Source organism: Eleutherodactylus coqui, chromosome 10, assembly GCF_035609145.1.
Source record: "Eleutherodactylus coqui strain aEleCoq1 chromosome 10, aEleCoq1.hap1, whole genome shotgun sequence".
In the NCBI taxonomy this organism is placed as follows: Eukaryota; Metazoa; Chordata; class Amphibia; order Anura; family Eleutherodactylidae; genus Eleutherodactylus; species Eleutherodactylus coqui.
In genome coordinates, this window is record NC_089846.1 from 103906458 (window position 1) to 103925051 (window position 18594).

General features: G+C 45.7%; 1 protein-coding gene across 1 annotated transcript; it reads left to right on the top strand.

Annotated features, from left to right (window-relative positions):
• Positions 1-1977: 1977 nt before the first annotated feature.
• On the top strand, positions 1978-4789 carry LOC136581123 (protein shisa-1-like). The gene is made up of 2 exons (XM_066582109.1): positions 1978-2260; positions 4263-4789. Exons 1-2 carry the CDS (start codon positions 1978-1980, stop codon positions 4787-4789), a joined length of 810 nt encoding a protein of 269 aa, XP_066438206.1.
• The last annotated feature ends 13805 nt before the right edge of the window (positions 4790-18594 follow it).

Below are 18594 nucleotides of genomic sequence, written 5' to 3' on the forward strand. Positions count from 1 at the left end.
GGCGACAAATTTTATATGGTGCGTGAAAAGATAGGCCATGCCTTATCTTTTGCTGAGATATGCTGGAGGCACCCATAGACTTCTATGGGAGCTGAAAAAAAGAGAGGGAGTTTATCTGCGCCTAAGGCTGCATTCACACGAACGTATATCGGCTCGGTTTTCACGCCGAGCCGATATACGTCGCCCTCGTGTGCAGGGGGGGGGAGGATGGAAGAGCCAGGAGCAGGAACTGAGCTTCCGCCCCCTCTCCGCCTCCTCTTCGCCCCTCTGCACTATTTGCAATGAGAGGAGGCGGGGCGGGGGTGGGGCTAAGTTCCAAGAATTAGCCCCACCCCCGTCCCGCCTTTCCCCATTGCAAATAGTGCAGAGCGGTGGAGAGGAGGCAGAGAGGGGCGGGAGCTCAGTTCCTGCTCCTGGCTCTTCCATCCCCCCCCCCCCCCCCCCCTGCACATGAGGACGACGTATATCGGCTCGGCGTGAAAACCGGGCCGATATACGTTCGTGTGAATTCACCCTAAGGCTGGGAAAAGATTGCAGCTGACTCTAAGTAACTATTAGAAATCATCCCAAGGATTTCTGCTGACCCGGGATTTTCATGCAGCAGCGTATTTTTTCGCCGACCCCGCCTATGGGAATGGATGAGAAAACGCTAATTAAGATCAGGACTTGATCGCGGCTATTCTTCTTTCATGCGATTTTTGTCCACGTTAAAACGCATACGGTCACGTGAAGGTCGTGTTACCCTGTTTCCCTGAAAATAAGACATAGCATGATTTTCCAGAATTTTTGAGGATGCAAAATGATTTTTCAGGCTTTTTGAGGATGCTTGAAATATAAGCCCTACTCCAAAATTAAGCCCTGCTAACAGTTAATTTAAAAAAAGTCAATTTAAATAGTGTCCAGGCAGCTATACATGTAAAACAGTTAAACCTTTTTGAACAAAAATTAATATAAGACACTGTCTTATTTTCAGGGAAACACGGTAGTTCCAGAAGTGTTCTTTCTCCAGCCGAAATATGCAGCATATTATGCACCCCCTTGACTTCTATGAGCACCTTTATTGCATAAACACACGAAAAAGTAGAGCATGCTGTTTTTTTTTGCATGAGCATTACGGAAATATGAATGAACCTATTGAAATCAATGGGTTTTATTCTCTGCGTGCGCAAATACTTCCCATGTGATGGAGCGCTTACAGTCAGAGAAATGCACCTGTATTACCAATACACAGCACTGTCAGTACTAATATATACACCGACCTATGGGACTTTATGCATATCTGTTAGTACATTTGTCCTGCCATAGGCTTCCATTATAGGAGAACAAATAGGACAATCGTACTTTGTACCTCTTTATAAATAAGAGACTGTAAATAGACACTGTATAGTACAGACCGTCCACAATGATTGGCTGACAGAGTCACGTTTAATGTACTTTCCATCAACATCTACATTGTAGCGCTCTCATCAGGGGTGCTGGCCATGTCTTCAGGGGTGCCGGCCATGTCTTGGCCCATGTAGTGTGGAGCTATGGAGATGCTATTATCTCTGGAGACAAGCAAATTGATTTAGTGTGATAATAAAGTCCATCATGCCAATACAGTGAGGAGACAAGTAAAAAGGGACGAGGAGGGAATTCATTTACAAGGAAGGAATCAATGCCATCTATAGGATTGAATTCACAGTTGCCAAAATTCAAGGAAAACCCATAAAAAGGATGGCAAATAAATAATGAACAGATTATCTTAAATACTGGAACTTCTTGCAAAACTTTTTGCAGTTACTCCAGTTGTAAGTGTATTCCACATGGCAGCTGTGTGGTGTTGATGTCTTTATTATAAGTGGCACCAGGGGGTAGGGGTGGTGGTCTGGGGCGAGGTGACTGATACTCCCAGAGGGAAGGCGGGCTATAGCAGCAGCTGATAAAACTCATCTACCCCCTACAAGAGCACTCAGCAATTAGTCTTCAGCTTCCACCATGTGGCCTTTGTTTTTCCTGGTGTTGCTGCACTTAGGCAGTTCTTGGGCACAGTTTGGAGAGTACTGCCATGGATGGACAGATGGCTATGGAAGTTGGCACCGAGGGTTCCAGTGCCCAGAGCGATACGACCATGTAGAAGCTAACTACTGTTGTGGCTCTTGCAATCTAAGGTACTGCTGTATTGCCAGTGAAGCCAGGTTGGACCAGGGTTTGTGCCCCAGCGAGGAGCAGGAAGACCTATTCAAGCAGGGATCGCCAGCTGTAGAGATGCCGACCACAGGTAAAATCACCGTTGCGCCATTTGTGGGGCGTGTAGATGAGATGTCTTAGAAGCTGGTTTTAGGTGAGCATATTTTAGCTCCGTATTTGGTCTGCTGTTGTTTTTATTTTTTGATGACTGTAATATGGAGCTAATATAAATATATTGTGGATACATTTTCCATGGCTGTGGATTTGCTGTAGATTATCTGCGTATTTTCCACCTAATGTTGCAGTTGTGGTGCGGATTTACTGTAAGTTTCTGCCTCTCCATTGAAGTCTATCGGCCGAAATCCACTACGTATTCGGTGCTAAAGTAGATATGCTGTGGATCTCAAATCCGCCCTCCAGAGATCAATTTCCGCATGGATTTGGAACTTTTTTTTTTTTTGTACCGTATGAAGAATTGTGAAATCTGATTCACTTTGATGCTGTGGATTTGACAAATCTGCTCTGTGTGGACATTAGTCTTAGCATTCATTCACATAGGCGTAAATACGCTGTGTAATTTTGCGACTGCAATTCACTTACGCACATGTTTTTTTTGCCCGCTCGTGTGTGTGTGTGTGCGTGTGCATTACGTATGCAGCAGGTTCCATGTATTTGTATCTGCCCATTCTCTTCAATGACCTATTACGATACATAATATGCACCAAAATGGGACGTGATGCAAATTTTTCATGCGAGTGAACATTGCGTGAAGCCATATGCTCATCTTGAAATCAGTGGGCTTTTGTCACTGCAAGTTGCGCGTGCAAAAATATTGCGCTTAATATGCTGCACAGATGCGTTGGAGCATGTTCTATTTTGTCCCATATTACATGCCCAGACGTAACTACAAAACGTAAACAAAAAACTGTGCATGACATCATGTGTGAGATACAAGATCACTGCTACATGCGGCGAAGGGCCGGCTACACCACGGTAAAACCCTGTGATACATGCACAGGGTTTGGCGCGTACGGCCGTGTGAGACCAGCCTTATGCTGCCTGCATTGGTCTAATGAGGTCTCCCTCTGCTGCCAAAATAATCTGATACAAACAATTGGAATCTAATTCCATCACAACATGAGGGCTTATTCCGACGTCCGGGTCTTCGCCTGTCCGATATACGATGTCTCTCTCTGTAGGGGTGAGTTATACAGCTTATATGACCGACTGAATGATTTCTCATGTGAATGAGCAAGCTATGTTTCTTCCTGTCTAAACAGACTGCACAAGAATGAACGAGCTAGCGGTGACGTCAGTTGCTCATTCAGATGACAAACGTACGCTTAGGTGGTTTTCACACGACCGAGAAAATCAGAAATCCACTGCGTTGCCCGCAGCTATTAGGTTCTATTGAACCTAATAGCACAATGCTCACGGTGTGGAATTCCACCGCGGAATTCTGCACCATAAAATCACCCGTCCTCACCCGCGGCATGCTCTATTTGCCGCGGGTGTACGCGCGGACTGCTTCCATTGCAGTCAATGGAAGCCGTCCGTCACGCTATCTTCCGTTGTAGCATGTGACGCTGTGGGTGTGTCATATGACGCGGCCAACACATCACATGACGCTGCGGCACGTCACGCGCTCTATTGCGCATGCGCGCCGAACCGGGATGTAGAATGCCGGATCCGGAGGTAAGTATTGGGGTCTCTGGGGGGGGGGGGGGCGCCGTGATGGGGTCTGCTGCGGGATTCCGCCGTGTGAAGCCGGCCTTAGGCCGGTTCAAGATGTACGTATTTTAATTCAGTATTTGGTCCACGTTTTGCAAGCCTTAATGTGGAGCTAATGTAAATCTATGGATCCACATGGCTGTATTTTTCACAGCCATGTTTTAAAAAGCACAGCATGACCTATTTTTGTCCATTTTTGCATTGATTGGGCAAATACGAACCTGTATTTAACCAGTAGAAAATAAAACCAATGACAGTAAATGGGGATCAAACCATGATGCCATACAGTGCAGTGTAAGCCGTTACTACAGAAACTGCCTTAAAGTACTGTAAAGCCTAACTTTTTTTTTCTCTCCTTCTAGTGCCCACATACTTACCTTTTCTTTTGGTTGGCACCGTATTTGTGACCTTCGTCATTGTCGGTGCTCTTGTGGGCGTATGCTGCTGCAAATGTCTTCGACCTGAGGAAGAAACCCAGCTCAATGGGCCTGTACCCCAAGGCCGACTCTTGGATACGGATCCATCTACTGATGTCTCCAGGCACTCCAGTTCCAGCTCAAGCTCTGCCCCACGTGGGTCCCTTGGTGTGCGCCCACAAAATCTCTGTCCGCTGGGAGCTGAAAGTATCAATCTGTACATGAACATGCCACAAGCATATCCCGTCATGGGCTGTCCACCAAATGCACAGTTTATGCATTCTGCTCCCTCTGCCCCTCCTTTCCTACCACCACCATTCATTAATTACGCTGTGCCAGCAGAGCATGCCATATTAATGGCGCCAGCTCCTTACATGGATGCCAGGAACTGTTACCCACAGTCTACAAACTACATTCCAATGACCCAACATACGGACCACGTTGTGCCAGAGGAATCTCCTTCTAAATGTTGAGACCACTTTTTATGTTTTCTTATTATGGACTGACCCCTGAAAGGACAAACGTAGCTGGCTTGCTAATATGTGGGACTTCTAAACTATTTTTTTTTTTCTTTAAGTGACTAAGGGCTATTTTAGATGGGCTAATCAGCTTGTTGCGATGAGCGCCAATCTGCAAAGCTTGTCCATCAGCCTACATTCGTTGCCGTTCACACAGCAAAGGATTGCATTAATGGGAATATAGTAACAGAGCTTAGTGTTGGCCCAACAGAGAGATGTCCCTCCAGTTCAGCCTATTACCCCCTCAATGTTGATCCGGAGGAAGGCAAAAAAACTTCAGTGAGGCAGAAGCTAATTTTCCTTCCTGACTCAAATCTGGCAATTGGAATAATCCCTGAATCAACAACCATTCTGAAGTCATCAGTGATATAACATGTAACGCTCAAAGGCGTCCAGGCTCCTCTTGTACTCTTGTAGTGAGTTCACCATCACCAAGTCCTCTGGCAGAGCGTTCCATAGTCTCACTGCTCTTACAGTAAAGAACCCCCTTCTATGTTGCTGTAAAGGCTGCCCCCTTGTCACAGTCCTGGGTATAAACAGATCGTGGGAGAGATCCCTGTATTGTCCCCCGATCATTAATCCGTTCGTTCATCCCCCTACAGTTGTCACTGGGTCAGATGACCGTCTCCTGCCCACATGGGGTGATGTGCAGCTGAAAAGCCGTGTAAATGGCACATCTTTGTGTTTTTGGTTGGTATTAAATGTTTTTAATGAACTGTTGGGTCGGCTTCACAAGGGCCTAAGATTTGTGTGTTGCGAGACACACTAATATGAACCCAATTCTTTTGAATGGGGTCAGACACACAAATTATTATTTTTTTTTTTTTCCTGCGATGCGAGAAGGAAATCCTAGCATGCCCTATCTTTGGGCTTGCCCTCACATCGCCCATTGTTTTCAATGGGGCCGGAGGCAGCATTGCACCGTGTGCAAGGTGCATGCAGTGCGATGCGAGGTTTCCCTTTTCAAAACAATGGGAGAAAACTCTGCAATCCTTTCAGCCACGGCGGATGATCACGACTTCACTGAAGTGATGCGAGGCGGTTTTGACATATAACCACTTCGCATCTGCGGCAAAATCGCATGTTGGCAGTAGCGATATCGGGCCTGATATCGCACTTGCCCGTGTGAAGTTAGCCTTATGTTTGGAGGCTACAACCCCCCCCCCCCCCCATCCCGCTGATCGTGTGCAAACCTGTCTCTTAACGTTTATCCAGTCAGTTGCTTTTATTCTGTATATTTTATTGTTTTGTTTTTAAAAAGGGAAGAAAAGCACACAAAATAGGCTGACTGCAGATGGCCGGGTCGGATCCCGCTGCGATAATTCTAGCAGCGGTATGCAGACCTATGCCCCTGCAGAGGCCTGCGGCTCACCCGCTCCCGGTGTCTCCGCAGCTCTGTGATGTGTCGGCTGCCGCCCAGCCTGCGTAGAGCAGAGTCGGGGACTCTTCACTGACATTTCTGTGCGGGTTTCTGCGAGACCCACTCAGAAATGGAACATGCCGCGATTTGTTTTCCGTGTCTGATTTCACGCTGACAAATCACGTCCATCTGCCTAGGAGCAATTTTATGACAGCGGACACGGGCGGGAAATCCCGCTGCAGAATTTCCACCCATGTGCAGGGGGCCATAGATGTTTTTAGTATTTCATCAACTGCAGCTCTTTTAGCTTCAGAGCTTATTTAGGGAAGCTGCACAGGCTTTTTGCATGCATTTTTGGGTCTAAATCATACATAATCTTCTCTTGTTTTGTTTTCTGGGTATACACACATGCGACAAACTTGTTACAGACATTTCTGCAATTATCCCGTTCGTATAAATGGGATTTACAGAGATCTATGCATGGGTTTCAAAAATGACGCTATTCAGCTAAATGAACTGCTGCAATTAACATGCAAGCTGTGAACGTACCCTTGAGGATATGATATCGGGCTGGGTTTTTCAGCTCCGATTTTGTGCTCACCCGTGTGTAGGTAGCCTTGCATGCCCTCATGGACTCAGAAGCAACTTGCATTGGACAGCAAATAGGCCGCCCATCTGTCTTCTGTCCGAGCACCATGGACCCTACACATCGCATGTCCTATTCTCTCCTTGGACAGTTTTCACACAGACCTATCTTCATGTGAAGAGCCCCATAGGCTATAACAGGGCTATGTGCTGCTCGCGGCATACATAGACAGCACGTGGCATGAAGATACGGCTCTGACTCGGCCCTGAGGGATCGTGCACGGCGCTGAATTAAAAATGACTTGTTCCATTTTATGGTGTATTCTTGTATAGCAAAATTATCAATTAGCATGGGTTCTTCCAGATTTTGGGACTTTGAGCTCATGAACAAGGCTGCAGCCTTTCTAGATGTATTTGCTTCTGTCAGAGGAGCGTTCTATGTTTTTGTGTTATCTGCAGTTTACTGCTTTTTTTACAGTAAAATAAAGCAAACTACAATAATCAGTTGTGTCCTTAATTGGTCCTTGTTGACCCTGCTAGTTGTGCTCCTGATTGCATGTTAATGGCTTTCACAGCCCTTGCTAGGCGGAGGTCTTCCATTATCGCCATGAACTATGCATTGATAATTAGTGCTTTTCATCATGTACCAAAGCTCTTTCTAAAACCCTTGTGGCCAGAATGAAGCTATTGTACACAACCGGCCCCCCTCTGGCAAAGGTGAAGTCGCTGGGCTCTGGCCGCCCAGGTGTTTCCAAAGTAGAGCTTGCATTACTCTGCACTATAAAAATTGGCACTTTTTGTCTTGATGCTATCTCGTCCTATCAGGACAATAGGCGCTCAAAGGTGCTAATGTCCAAAGGCTTTGCACACTAAGAGGCTTATGCAAAAGCTAATGGGAACTATTTATTTTGACTTTGACTGGATTGCTATATAAACACTGCAAGTCTCAAATATCGGAAGGGTGGAATATTGCCATACCCGGAACATGCTGAGGCTTGCAAAAAAAAAAAAAAAATTCCATGGAGCCAAAAGTTTCAGAAGTAAGAAAATGAAAATGATACCACAAAAATCACAATAGATGTACCGTTTTTTTTTTAACCAGAATTATATGCAACTGCATATATACCCCCCCCCCCAAAAAAAAAAAAAAAAAAATGTTTTTTACAAAAAAGGATTTTACTATTGCACTCTGCTGACCTGAAGTTTGTCAATTTTGAGACATTGTCCATACACCTAAATGTTCTCACACATGGAAAAAGTTGCTCAGACCTGCTGATATAAGTAAGACAGGCTGGCTATGTCCTGTTTTTTATGGGGCCCATCTGAATTTCAGTGTACCCAATCCTCCCTTCCTCCTCTAAAGTCTGCACTCTGCCCATTTAAAATAACACATGAACACGTTGCCAAGCTTTCATGGGGACAATCCGCTGTCATTCGAATTACGTGAATGATGAGCACCTTTAACCCCTTAATGACGCGGCCCCTTTTTTTTTTTCTCTTTCCATTTTTGCTTCCCCACTGGCAGTAGCTGTGCCATGCCTTATCACAGCGATCATAGGCACAGTGCTGCAAGTCCCTCAGAGGGAAAAAGAAAAAAATGTAAAAAATCCTTTTTTTTTTTTATGCTTTTTCTAATATTGGCATAAAAAAAATTAAAGCCCCACATATTTAGTATTGATGCGTCCGTAACGACGTGTACAAAAAGTTGAACACGCTTTCTATTTTGTACGACAAAAAGCTTAAAAAAAAAAAAAGAGGCAAAATGCTAATTTTTAGCATTTTGCCTCCCAAAAAATGCAATAAAAGGGATTTTAAAAAAAGCTGTACATTCCCCAAAAGGGTACCAACAAAAACTACAGCTCGTCTCGCACAAAATAAGCCCTCCTCGAGCTCCGTACATTAAAAAATTAAAAAGTTACAGGACTTTAAATGCAGCTATAGAGAAGAAAAAGGGATTTTATTGCAAAAAGGTGTAAAAACCTAAAAAAAAATAAGACTTTTGGTATCGTTGTAACCGTACCGGCCCGCAGAAAAAACTTAGTGTCATGTATGCTGCATGATTAATGCTGTAAAAAAAAAATCTATGGCAGAATTGATGCGTTTTCTCTCCCTGTTATCATAAAAAAAAAATATTAAGCTTTACGATATAGTCTATGTACCCAAAAGTGGCACAGATTAAAAACTACAGTTCACCACGCAAAAAACAAGCCCTTATACGGCCGCGTTGACGGAAAAAAAAAAAGTTATGGCTTTTGAAAAATGGAGATGGCAAAATACCAAAAATTGCTTGGTCCTCAACGCCAAAATAGGCCATGTCATTAAGGGGTTAAGTACCATATCATGTACTGAAAAACTTAACAAAAATTCTAAGTGGAGTAAAATGGAAAAAAAACGACATTTCGCCATCTTTTAGTGCGTCTTGTTTCTACGGCACACAAACGGCAACAAAAGCGACATAACTTTATTCTATGGGGCGGTACGATTACTACAATACCAAACTTGTAGTGTTTTTTTTTTTTCTTACTAACACTTTTTCAAAATGCTCTGGCTTGAAAACTTCCTACTTTAACCCCTTAATGGCACAGGATGTAGGTTTACATCCTGTTGCGTTAAGTGCCCCCAGCCATGATGTAAACTTGCATCCAGTGGATGACACAGGCTCAGAAGTGGGCCCATGCCATCCTGCTGCCGGAGCGATGACTGATAGTTGGTAGCCTGCTGCAACAGTGGGGAATTGCTGAACATTGATCCCCACTCTTAACCCCTTACAGGCGACATCAATGTACATCGCAGCATGTAAAAGGCTAACAAAGGGAGTGCATATAATGCGGGGGGAAATTGGAGCGTGTCCTATCTTTGGGCGAGCCCTGGCATCACCTGTTTGCAATGAAGCCTGCAAAGCATCGCACCATGTGATGTGAGATTTTCCCATTGAAAACAATGATAAACCCTCCGCAATCCACCAGCGTGGCTAAAAGCTGTAGTGGAGAATCGCTACTTTCCCCCGAAGTGATGTGAGAAGATTCAGATCCAAAAAACTCCTTCACAAGACTTCTAATCACATGGCTGTTCCTCCCACGGTAGAGCAAAGGTAAGTCTTTTAGGCTACCTTCAAACAGTGTAACTGCTGGGAGCGTTCCGCAACGGAGCACCTGCAGCAATTACACTGCAAATCCAGTGTGGCCAAATCTACACCTAAATGGTACAGATTTCACCATGTTTTTAATTGCAGATCTGCTGCAGGATTTAACCCTTGTATAGCCAGGTTTAAATTCCACAGCATAAGGGTGCCTTCACACGACCGTATATCGGCTGCGTTTTCACGCCGGCCGATATACGGCGTCCCTCTCTGCAGGGGGAGGAAGCTGGAAGAGTCAGGAGCGGTGCTCTGAGCTCTTACAGCCCCTCTCTGCCTCCTCTCCGCCCCTCTGCCCTATTTTCAATGAGGAGAGGAGGGGTGGAGCTAATTCCCAGAACTTAGCCCTGCCCCTGTCCTGCCTCCTCTCGTTGCAAATAGTGCAGAGGGGCAGAGAGGGGTGGAGAGAAGGCAGAGAGGGGGCGGGAGCTCAGAGCACTGCTCCCGGCTCTTCCAGCCTCCTCCCCCTGCAGAGAGAGACGCCATATATCGGCTGGCGTGAATCGCCGGCCGATATACGGTCATCTGACTGCGCCCTAAATAATATAAAGCTTTATTTGTATAGCGCCAACTTCTTCCGCAGTGCATAGACATGTTGTGGATTTAGTATCTGCAGCATTTTTCAAAAACACTGCTGATTCGTTATGGAAAATATCCATGAAGGAGTGTGAAGGGGATTTTATTTTTTTTAATCCCCTCCTCATGGCTTGTACTGCCAATGCCGGAATTTCTGCAGAAATTCTGCCATGTGTGAAGAAAAGCTTACCCTGGGTTCACCCGGGGCGGAATTTTTTGTGTGGAAAGTCTGCATGGCAATTCTGCTTGCGGCTCCTAATCCTGGGATTAGCAAGCAACGTGGACGAGATTTTGCAAAAAGCGACTAGCTCCCGCCTCCTCCCATTGCAAACAGTCGTCAAGGGGCGGAGAGAAGAACCTAATAGCTGCGGGACAACGCCGCGGATTTCCACTGCTTTTCACGCAGCGTAAATCCGGCCATGGGAATTAGCCCGAAAGGATACAGTTGTGAAAAGTTGACATACTGACTCCACATCAATTTCCAACCCTCTTACAGGCTCTCTAGTTTTCTCCCATGCATAAAAAACGGTGAAATTTGTAACTAGTAATAAGCAGTTAGTGGAATAATTGGTTCGTGTTGGGATAGGCCAATTTCCCCCAAATTCTAATTATTTAGGATGGCTAATTGGAAGTAAAAATCGGGTTCATTATTTTGTAGAGATGAACGAACCTACTCGTTTCGAGTAATTACTCGATCGAGCACCGCGATTTTCGAGTACTTCCGTACTCGGGTGAAAAGATTTGGGGGGCGCCGGGGGGCGGGGGGGAGGCGTGGCGGTGCGGGGGGTAGCAGCGGGGAACAGGGGGGAGCCCTCTCTCTCTCACCCACGGCGCCCCCCGAATCTTTTCGCCCGAGTACGGAAGTACTCGAAAATCGCGACGCTCGGGCAAAAAAGGGGCGTGGCAGAGTAGGTTCGCTCATCTCTATTAATTTGCCCTCCAGAAGGTCCCCAATGTGGCCAAAGCCCTCCAAATTGCATGGGAATATAGCCACACATCTGGGAACCACTGTGCGCCTCTCAAAAATTGGTCAAAATTGTGTTTATTATATTTGTTTTTATTATAGGCTATCACTCGTGGCTTTTTATTTTGTACGGCAAAAAGCGTAAAAAAAAACGCTAAAAAACAGAGGCAAAATGCTAATTTTTAGCATTTTGCCTCCCAAAAAATGCAATAAAAGTGATCAAAAAAGCTGTACATTCCCCAAAATAGTACCAATAAAAACTACAGCTTGTCTCGCAAAAAATAAGCCCTCATAGAGCTCCGTACATCAAAAAATTAAAAAGTTACAGGACTTTGAATGCAGCTATAGAGAAAAAAAAAGATTTCCAAAAAAAAGGGGTTTTATTGCAAAAAAGTGTAAAAACCTAAAAAAAAATGACAATTTTGGTATTGTTGTTACCGTACCGGCCCGCAGAAAAAATTTAGTGTGTCATTTATGCTGCATGATTAACGCTGTAAAAAAAAGAAAAAAAATCTATGGCAGAATTGATGCGTTTTCTCTCCCTGTTATCATAAAAAAAATAATAAAAGTTTTACGATATAGTCTATGTACCCAAAAGTGGCACTGATAAAAACTACAGTTCGCCATGCAAAAAACAAGCCCTTATACGGCCGCGTCGATGGAAAAATAAAAAAGTTATGGCTTTTGAAAAATGGAGATGGAAAAATACCAAAAAAATCGCTTGGTCCTCAACGCCAAAATAGGCCATGTCATTAAGGGGTTAATATTGTTATTTGAATGATAATTGTTGCCTTAACAGGACCCTAAGTGCAGTGAAAGGGGCTCCGGAAAGTGAAGGAAACTCTTTGAATCCTATTAACTTTATGTCAATAAATTTGCGCCCTGATGAAATTCAAGAACTCCCTTATCCTCTCCAGTAGACTAGAGATCATACGGAAAGGTGGCTTCCTATTCTGCTTCCCTACATGCTGATATTTGGGTCAGTGTTTTACCCTCCGCAGTTTGGGATTGCACAAGTATTGTTATTTTAATTCTAGAAGTAAATACTGCACTTGGGATTTTCTTCCTACAGCTAAACCCCAGGTGTTGGCAGAAGAAGTGCAAGGAAATCCCTAGGATTTAGCAACCAACTGTGTAAACAGCAGCTTCTCACCGGCAGCACAGTGTGGCGGGGCTCTTCTTAAAATGATTACCAGGTGTACTAAGGCCAAGCCACAGAAACACGGAAAGCTTAAGAATTTCACTATAAGGGGAACCTTCACACATTGGGGCTTATTCGCTAAAACTGTTGAAAAGTTAGACAGTGCAAACTTAGACGAGAACGTCCTGAAATGCGCCAGTTTATCACTGAATGCTTAATCTTTAAAGACCGGCTAGTCTAAAGCCTGATTTAGATACAACGATTTTCGCTCAAAGCCATCTTTTGAGCAATAATCGTGGTGTCTAACTGCACTGACATCGTGCAGTATTCGTTAAGCCGTCGCTCATCGTTGTCTTTCAGTGTGCTGGACGACAATGATGAGCCTTATCAGGGATTCACAGCGGCATACAGCTGATACTATTGTTTCAGCTGTATCCCGCTCCCTGATGACAGGCGGGGTATGAAGAACAGAGCGGTCCAGCTGCGTTCTTCATACTCCGCTCGGAGCGCACGGCTGTATAACAGCCGGGCGCTCCAAGCGGGAAACAGCTGGATGCAGAAGGCAACTGCGCACACAAAACGTAAGGAGATGCTACGTTATTCCCCTAGAAAAAGAACACATCTGGAACTCATTAGACTAACTAGCCATTTACTGTAATTTCCCTAGCGGGCAGGGAAAGCACGGTAAAATACGCTGATTTGTGCCCAAAAAAGCATTGTTCAGATGTGCCGAGGCAAATACAAGTTGCATACGAAAGTGTAAGGATAAGTTCACATGGCGAGTGCGATATTTGACTGTGAAACTCAGCCTATCACGCTCGCCAACATGCGATTTTTGCCGCGAGTGTATCAAAACCGCCTTGCATCACTTCCATGGCTGACAGGATCGCATCGCAATCTCATGCACCTAGCATGCGATGCTGCCACCAGCCCCATTGAAAATAATGGGCGATGCAAGGGCATGCCCAAACATAGGACATGCCGCAATTTTTTCCTTGCATCACAATGCATCACTTTAGGGAAGTAGTGGTTCTCCAGAGCAGCTGAAAACCGCTCCGGAGGATCGACAAGTGTTTCCCATTGTTTTCAATGGGAAACCTCACTTTGCACGCCGTTTGATGTTTTTGACAGGCCCATTGAAAACGACGGGTGAGGCTTTCCGAGGGAACGCCCAAAATTAGTCCATACCGCGAGTTTTCCGTGCACCACAAGGCAGAAAAAAAGATCACTTATGCATATGACTCCATTCAAAAGAATGCGGTTCATACTCATGTGAGATTTGTGCATCTCGTAACGCACAAATCTTGCGCAATTTTCTCGGCTATGTGAAAACGGTGCAGTCTTCGGTGCCCTCTTTTGCCTTTCCTTCTCCTCCTACTTCTCGCCTTCTGTATGGCAGATGCCACGTTATTCCTCAAGCTGCTGCCTCTGCCTGTAGGTTGTGCAAATTGCTCAGCCTGCCTTTCAAATGGCCAGCGCACCCAGCTTTTCCATCCTCAACGTATCCCAGCTATTTGTGCATTATTTATGGTACCTCATCCCATAGAAGGTGCCTGAGCCATAGGTTCCTACCAGTTTTGCAAAACTATATCTGTACTCTACTTGATTCTTCGATTTGACCCTCTGCCTGATTACCCAGCTTTCCAAACTCTGCCAATCCTGATCTCAACTTATTAAATTGACTATCTGAATGCTGGCTGCCCTCACCTTCTGCCTGTTAACCGTATTTATGGAACTCCATCTGCCCCAACTTTGGCCTGTTAGTCTGACTACATCATTGCCTGTCCCCATTGCTCTGGCGTCTTTTGCCCTGCCCGAGTCAACTCTCAATTGACTGAGACTACTCCTGGGGAAATGACCTAGGGGTCCTCTGCAGCAGAGTCCAGATCCCTCTAAAATGGGCTAAACCGTGAACATCTTGAAGCAGCTCTTAGGAGTAACCCAACACTCAATCAGTCGGGTCAACGGCGAGTCCACTCCCGTCGCAATACAGTTCTTGTTTTCACGAATGCATTTGATGTGAAGCTCTATTCTGTTATTTCTTAAACAAAGCCCAAGATGCCAATTTACACAATGACATCACTAAGCCTCAATTATTCAGATAATTACAATACACACATCAAATTATCAAGCAATAATGGCCAATAAGCTACCAGAGCAGCAGGTAGAAAATGCGTTAGTGAGCTCAGAAAAACAACAACCTCCTTATGTAGGCACTGGTGGATATAAGCCACATAAAACACCAGCAGAACCATGATGTCTGCTGTAAGCACCAGCTCTCAGGGGGTTAATTCTAAATGGATGGGTCAGCAGGGTGCCATAAAGTAGTTTAAAATTGTCTTCACTGCAATTCTGACTTCACATAGACTAATGAGTCACTTTAATCTTTTTTTACGAGCTCACCCTGGGCTTAAATCTATTTCTTTTCGTGCAGTAATGCCTTGTCCCCCTATGCCAAAAAAAAATGCGAATATGCGTTAACTCGTACTACGTAATGCGCCATAGCTTCTATCATTGCTATAACTGTCGTAATTATGAAAAGACTCAATCAAAGGCAGAACTTTTAATTTAGGCTGGTGTATTGTCATTCGCCGTTGTGCACGCAATTTTCCCATTCGCAACACACAATGCCAATAGCCCATCCATTTGTATTGGGCCACTCACACCTGCTGTTTTTCCACGCTTGTATTACTTGCCCCCGAAAAAAATCTCAGCATGTTCTACTTTGGCACGTATTATGTGCATACACGCAAAGATGGTGCATGGGGATTGGTGGCCCGCAGCAAGAACGCATGTCATTACGTATTTGCTGCGGATGCGCGGCACATTGGCACACACGGTCGTGTGAGCCCGGCCTTACACAAACCAAGAGGATCACCTTTGTCAACAAAGGAACTGCAGTAACAAAATTAGATACTCTGTGAACTTAAGCCGGCTTAACACGTGTGTATTTGCACACGCAAATTTGGCGCATGCAATACGCAGTGCATAGAGCACATTGATTTCAATGGGTTTGTTCACATGTGTGTTCCTATCCTGCACCTTTGGGCATGCAAAAAAAAAGGCATGCTGGTAATTAATCATTAGGATAATTAGTAGAGATGAGCAAGCATACTCGCTAAGGACAATTGCTCGATCGAGCATTGTCCTTAGCGAGTATCTCCCCACTCGTCTCTAAAGATTCGGCTGCCGGCGCGGGTGAGAGGTGAGTTGCAGCAGTCAGCAGGGGAGAGCGAGGGGGAGAGAGAGATCTCCCCTCTGTTCCTCCCCGCTCTCCCCCCGCAGCTCCCCGCCAGCCGCCGGCACCCGAATCTGTGCTCCCAAGCGGGCAGGTACTCGCTAAGGCCAATGCTCGATCGAGCAATTGTCCTTAGCGAGTATGCTCGCTCAACTCTAATAATTAGTTATTTCAATCGGTGCATCTTCGTTTGCTTCGCACAAATGAGCGTTTTTTGCAGGCGCAAAAAGTGCAGTAAGGCCTTATTCGCACAACCGTATATACGCGGCTAATTTAGCCATGTCAAAAAATCAGGACTATCTGAATCATTGGTTTCCAAAGTATTCATTCAGATGAGCGATTTTTTTAGCTGCATAAAAACATGGCGCCGGGAAAAATAGGACATCAGCGACTGAAAACAGTGACCGATTTTATATGCTGCTGAAAAAGATAGGTCTTGCCCTATCTGTGACCGGAATACACTGAAAGCCCCCATAGACTCCTGTGGGAGCTGAAAAAAAAGGGTAGGGGGAGTTTAGCAGAGTCCAACGCTGGGAAAAGAAGACAGCTGCCACTATTGAAGCATTAGCAGTCATTCCGAGGATTTATGCTGATTGAGGGTTTTCCGTGCTGCAGCGTATATTTTCACAAATACGCCGCAGTCACCCGTGTGAATGGACAAGAAAACGCTTATTTAGATAGGGACTTCATTGTGGATTTTTTCTCTTTATGAGATTTTTGGCGGCGAACGTAAAAATGCATACGCTCATGTGAAGGTGGTTTAAAATGCACCAATGAGAACTTTGAGTCCAAAACCAAAAGAATGTCCATACTTGCAGGTACACTTTAGTGATCAGTTTCTACAAGTGTGTACATAACGTAGAAGCAGCATTGGTGAAGACTAGAGATGAGCGAGCACGCTCAGATAAGGCACTTACTCGAGCGAGCATCACTCTTCTCGAGTAACGGCATTCTCGTCCGAGCAGGCTTGGGGGGGCCGCGGGGGTGAGTGGGGGGAGAGATCTCTCTCACGCTCTTCCCCGCCGCCGCCCCCCTCGAGCCTGCTCGGATGAGAATGCAGTTACTCAAGAAGAGTGATGCTCGCTCGAGTAACTGCCTTATCCGAGCGTGCGCGCTCATCTCTAGTGAAGACCTCTCCATAGCATGGTAGTCACTGTCAGATATGCGCATGGACGTACAAGCAATATGAAGGTAGGAGCTTCTACATAAACCAATTTGTGGGTCACTAAAGCCCTCCCAAAAAGTTTGACTCCTGTTCAGGATAACGCAAAAATCTAAAACGCCATATATGTCATCATCTGCCTCTCTAGTTCGATGACGTTCCCACAGGGCGCCAGTGATTGGCTGCAGTGGTTGTATATTCCTGGTGTTGATAATGTTATCACTGCAGTGGGACGTAGAGAGTGGCGGCGGCGCTAGCAGCGGCAGGATGGGAGTGGCAGGGGATCGGGTGAGTTGAATAGGATTTCCTTTGTTTTACCAGCACCCTGAGTAGGTTTAAAGGAAAGACGGTGGGCTGGATGTGTCTTTTAAGCCAGAGTCACACAAACATATGTGTATTTGCAGAAGGGTACCGTTTTTGCGGAATGAACAATGCTTTTTTTGTGCGTGCATTAGCGTATTCTACTGAACTTTTTGTGCCTAAAGGGCATGTTTAGTTGCATGCAGCAAACCAAGATGCACAAATTGAAATCACTAGTTAGTCTAATTAGTTTCAGATGTCTTCTTTTTCCAGTGGAATTACGCAGTGTTTCGCGCATCTCTTGGTGTATTACGCACATATTTGCGCACCCCCCATCCCATTGTCTTCTATGGGGACATTTTGTGCGCACATGCACAGGACAATAGAGCATGCTGTGTTTTGGGGTTTTTTGTGCAACCGAAATGCTCAGGAAAAATACATGCATGTAAACGAACCCGCTGAAACCAATGGCTTCTGTTCTCTGCATATTCAGTGCGTAACATAGTATGTTAGGCTGAAAGAAGACAATGTCCATCTAGTTCAGCCTGTTTCCACACACCCTCGTTGATCCAGAGGAAGGCAAAAAAAGAAAACAAAGAGGCAGAAGCCAGTTAGCCCATTTAGGGGAAAACATTCCTTTCCGACTCCGTAATGGCAGTCAGAATAATCCCTTGATTTTGGGGGGAGGTCACTGGAGGGGGACACTGTGGTAGGGGCACTGTGGGGGTGTCATTGTGGGGGGTACACTGTGTGTGCGCACTGTGGGGGGTGACACTGTGGGGGGGGGGGGGGAACTGTGGTGTGGGCATTGTGGGGTGCGCTGTGGGTGGGTGACACAGTGAAGGGGCATGTGTGTGGTGGGGGCACTGAGGGGGTTACTGTGGGGGGAGCACTGTTGAGGGGGCACTTTGGGAGTGCATTGAGAGGGGTCATTGTGGGGGGGTTATTATTGGGGGGACACTGTGGGGGGTCACCAGAGGGGGACACTGTGGTAGGGGCACTGTGGGGGGTGCACTGTGTGTGGGCACTTTGGGGGTGCACTGTGGAGGGGGAGGGGGAGCTGTGGGGGGCAGTGTGGAGGGGGCACTGTGTGGGCACTGTGAGGGGGAGCATGTGTGTGTGTAGGGCATGTTTGGTGCTACTTTCAATAGCAGAGGATCGCGATCCTCTGCTATTGAAAGTACTGCTAGAGCACTGCGATCTCCTGCTACTGCTGTGACAGCTGTAGCAGGAGATTCCTTCATCTCCCCGGCATGTCACCTCATTACTGGACACTGGGACACTGCTGTCACGGTGTC

Bases quoted from the DNA above. Each gene is read 5' to 3' on its own strand.
- LOC136581123 (XM_066582109.1), top strand. From the start codon at position 1,978: ATGTGGCCTTTGTTTTTCCTGGTGTTGCTGCACTTAGGCAGTTCTTGG. The intron at 2,261-4,262 runs GTAAAATCACCG...CTCTCCTTCTAG, and splicing joins TGTAGAGATGCCGACCACAG to TGCCCACATACTTACCTTTT.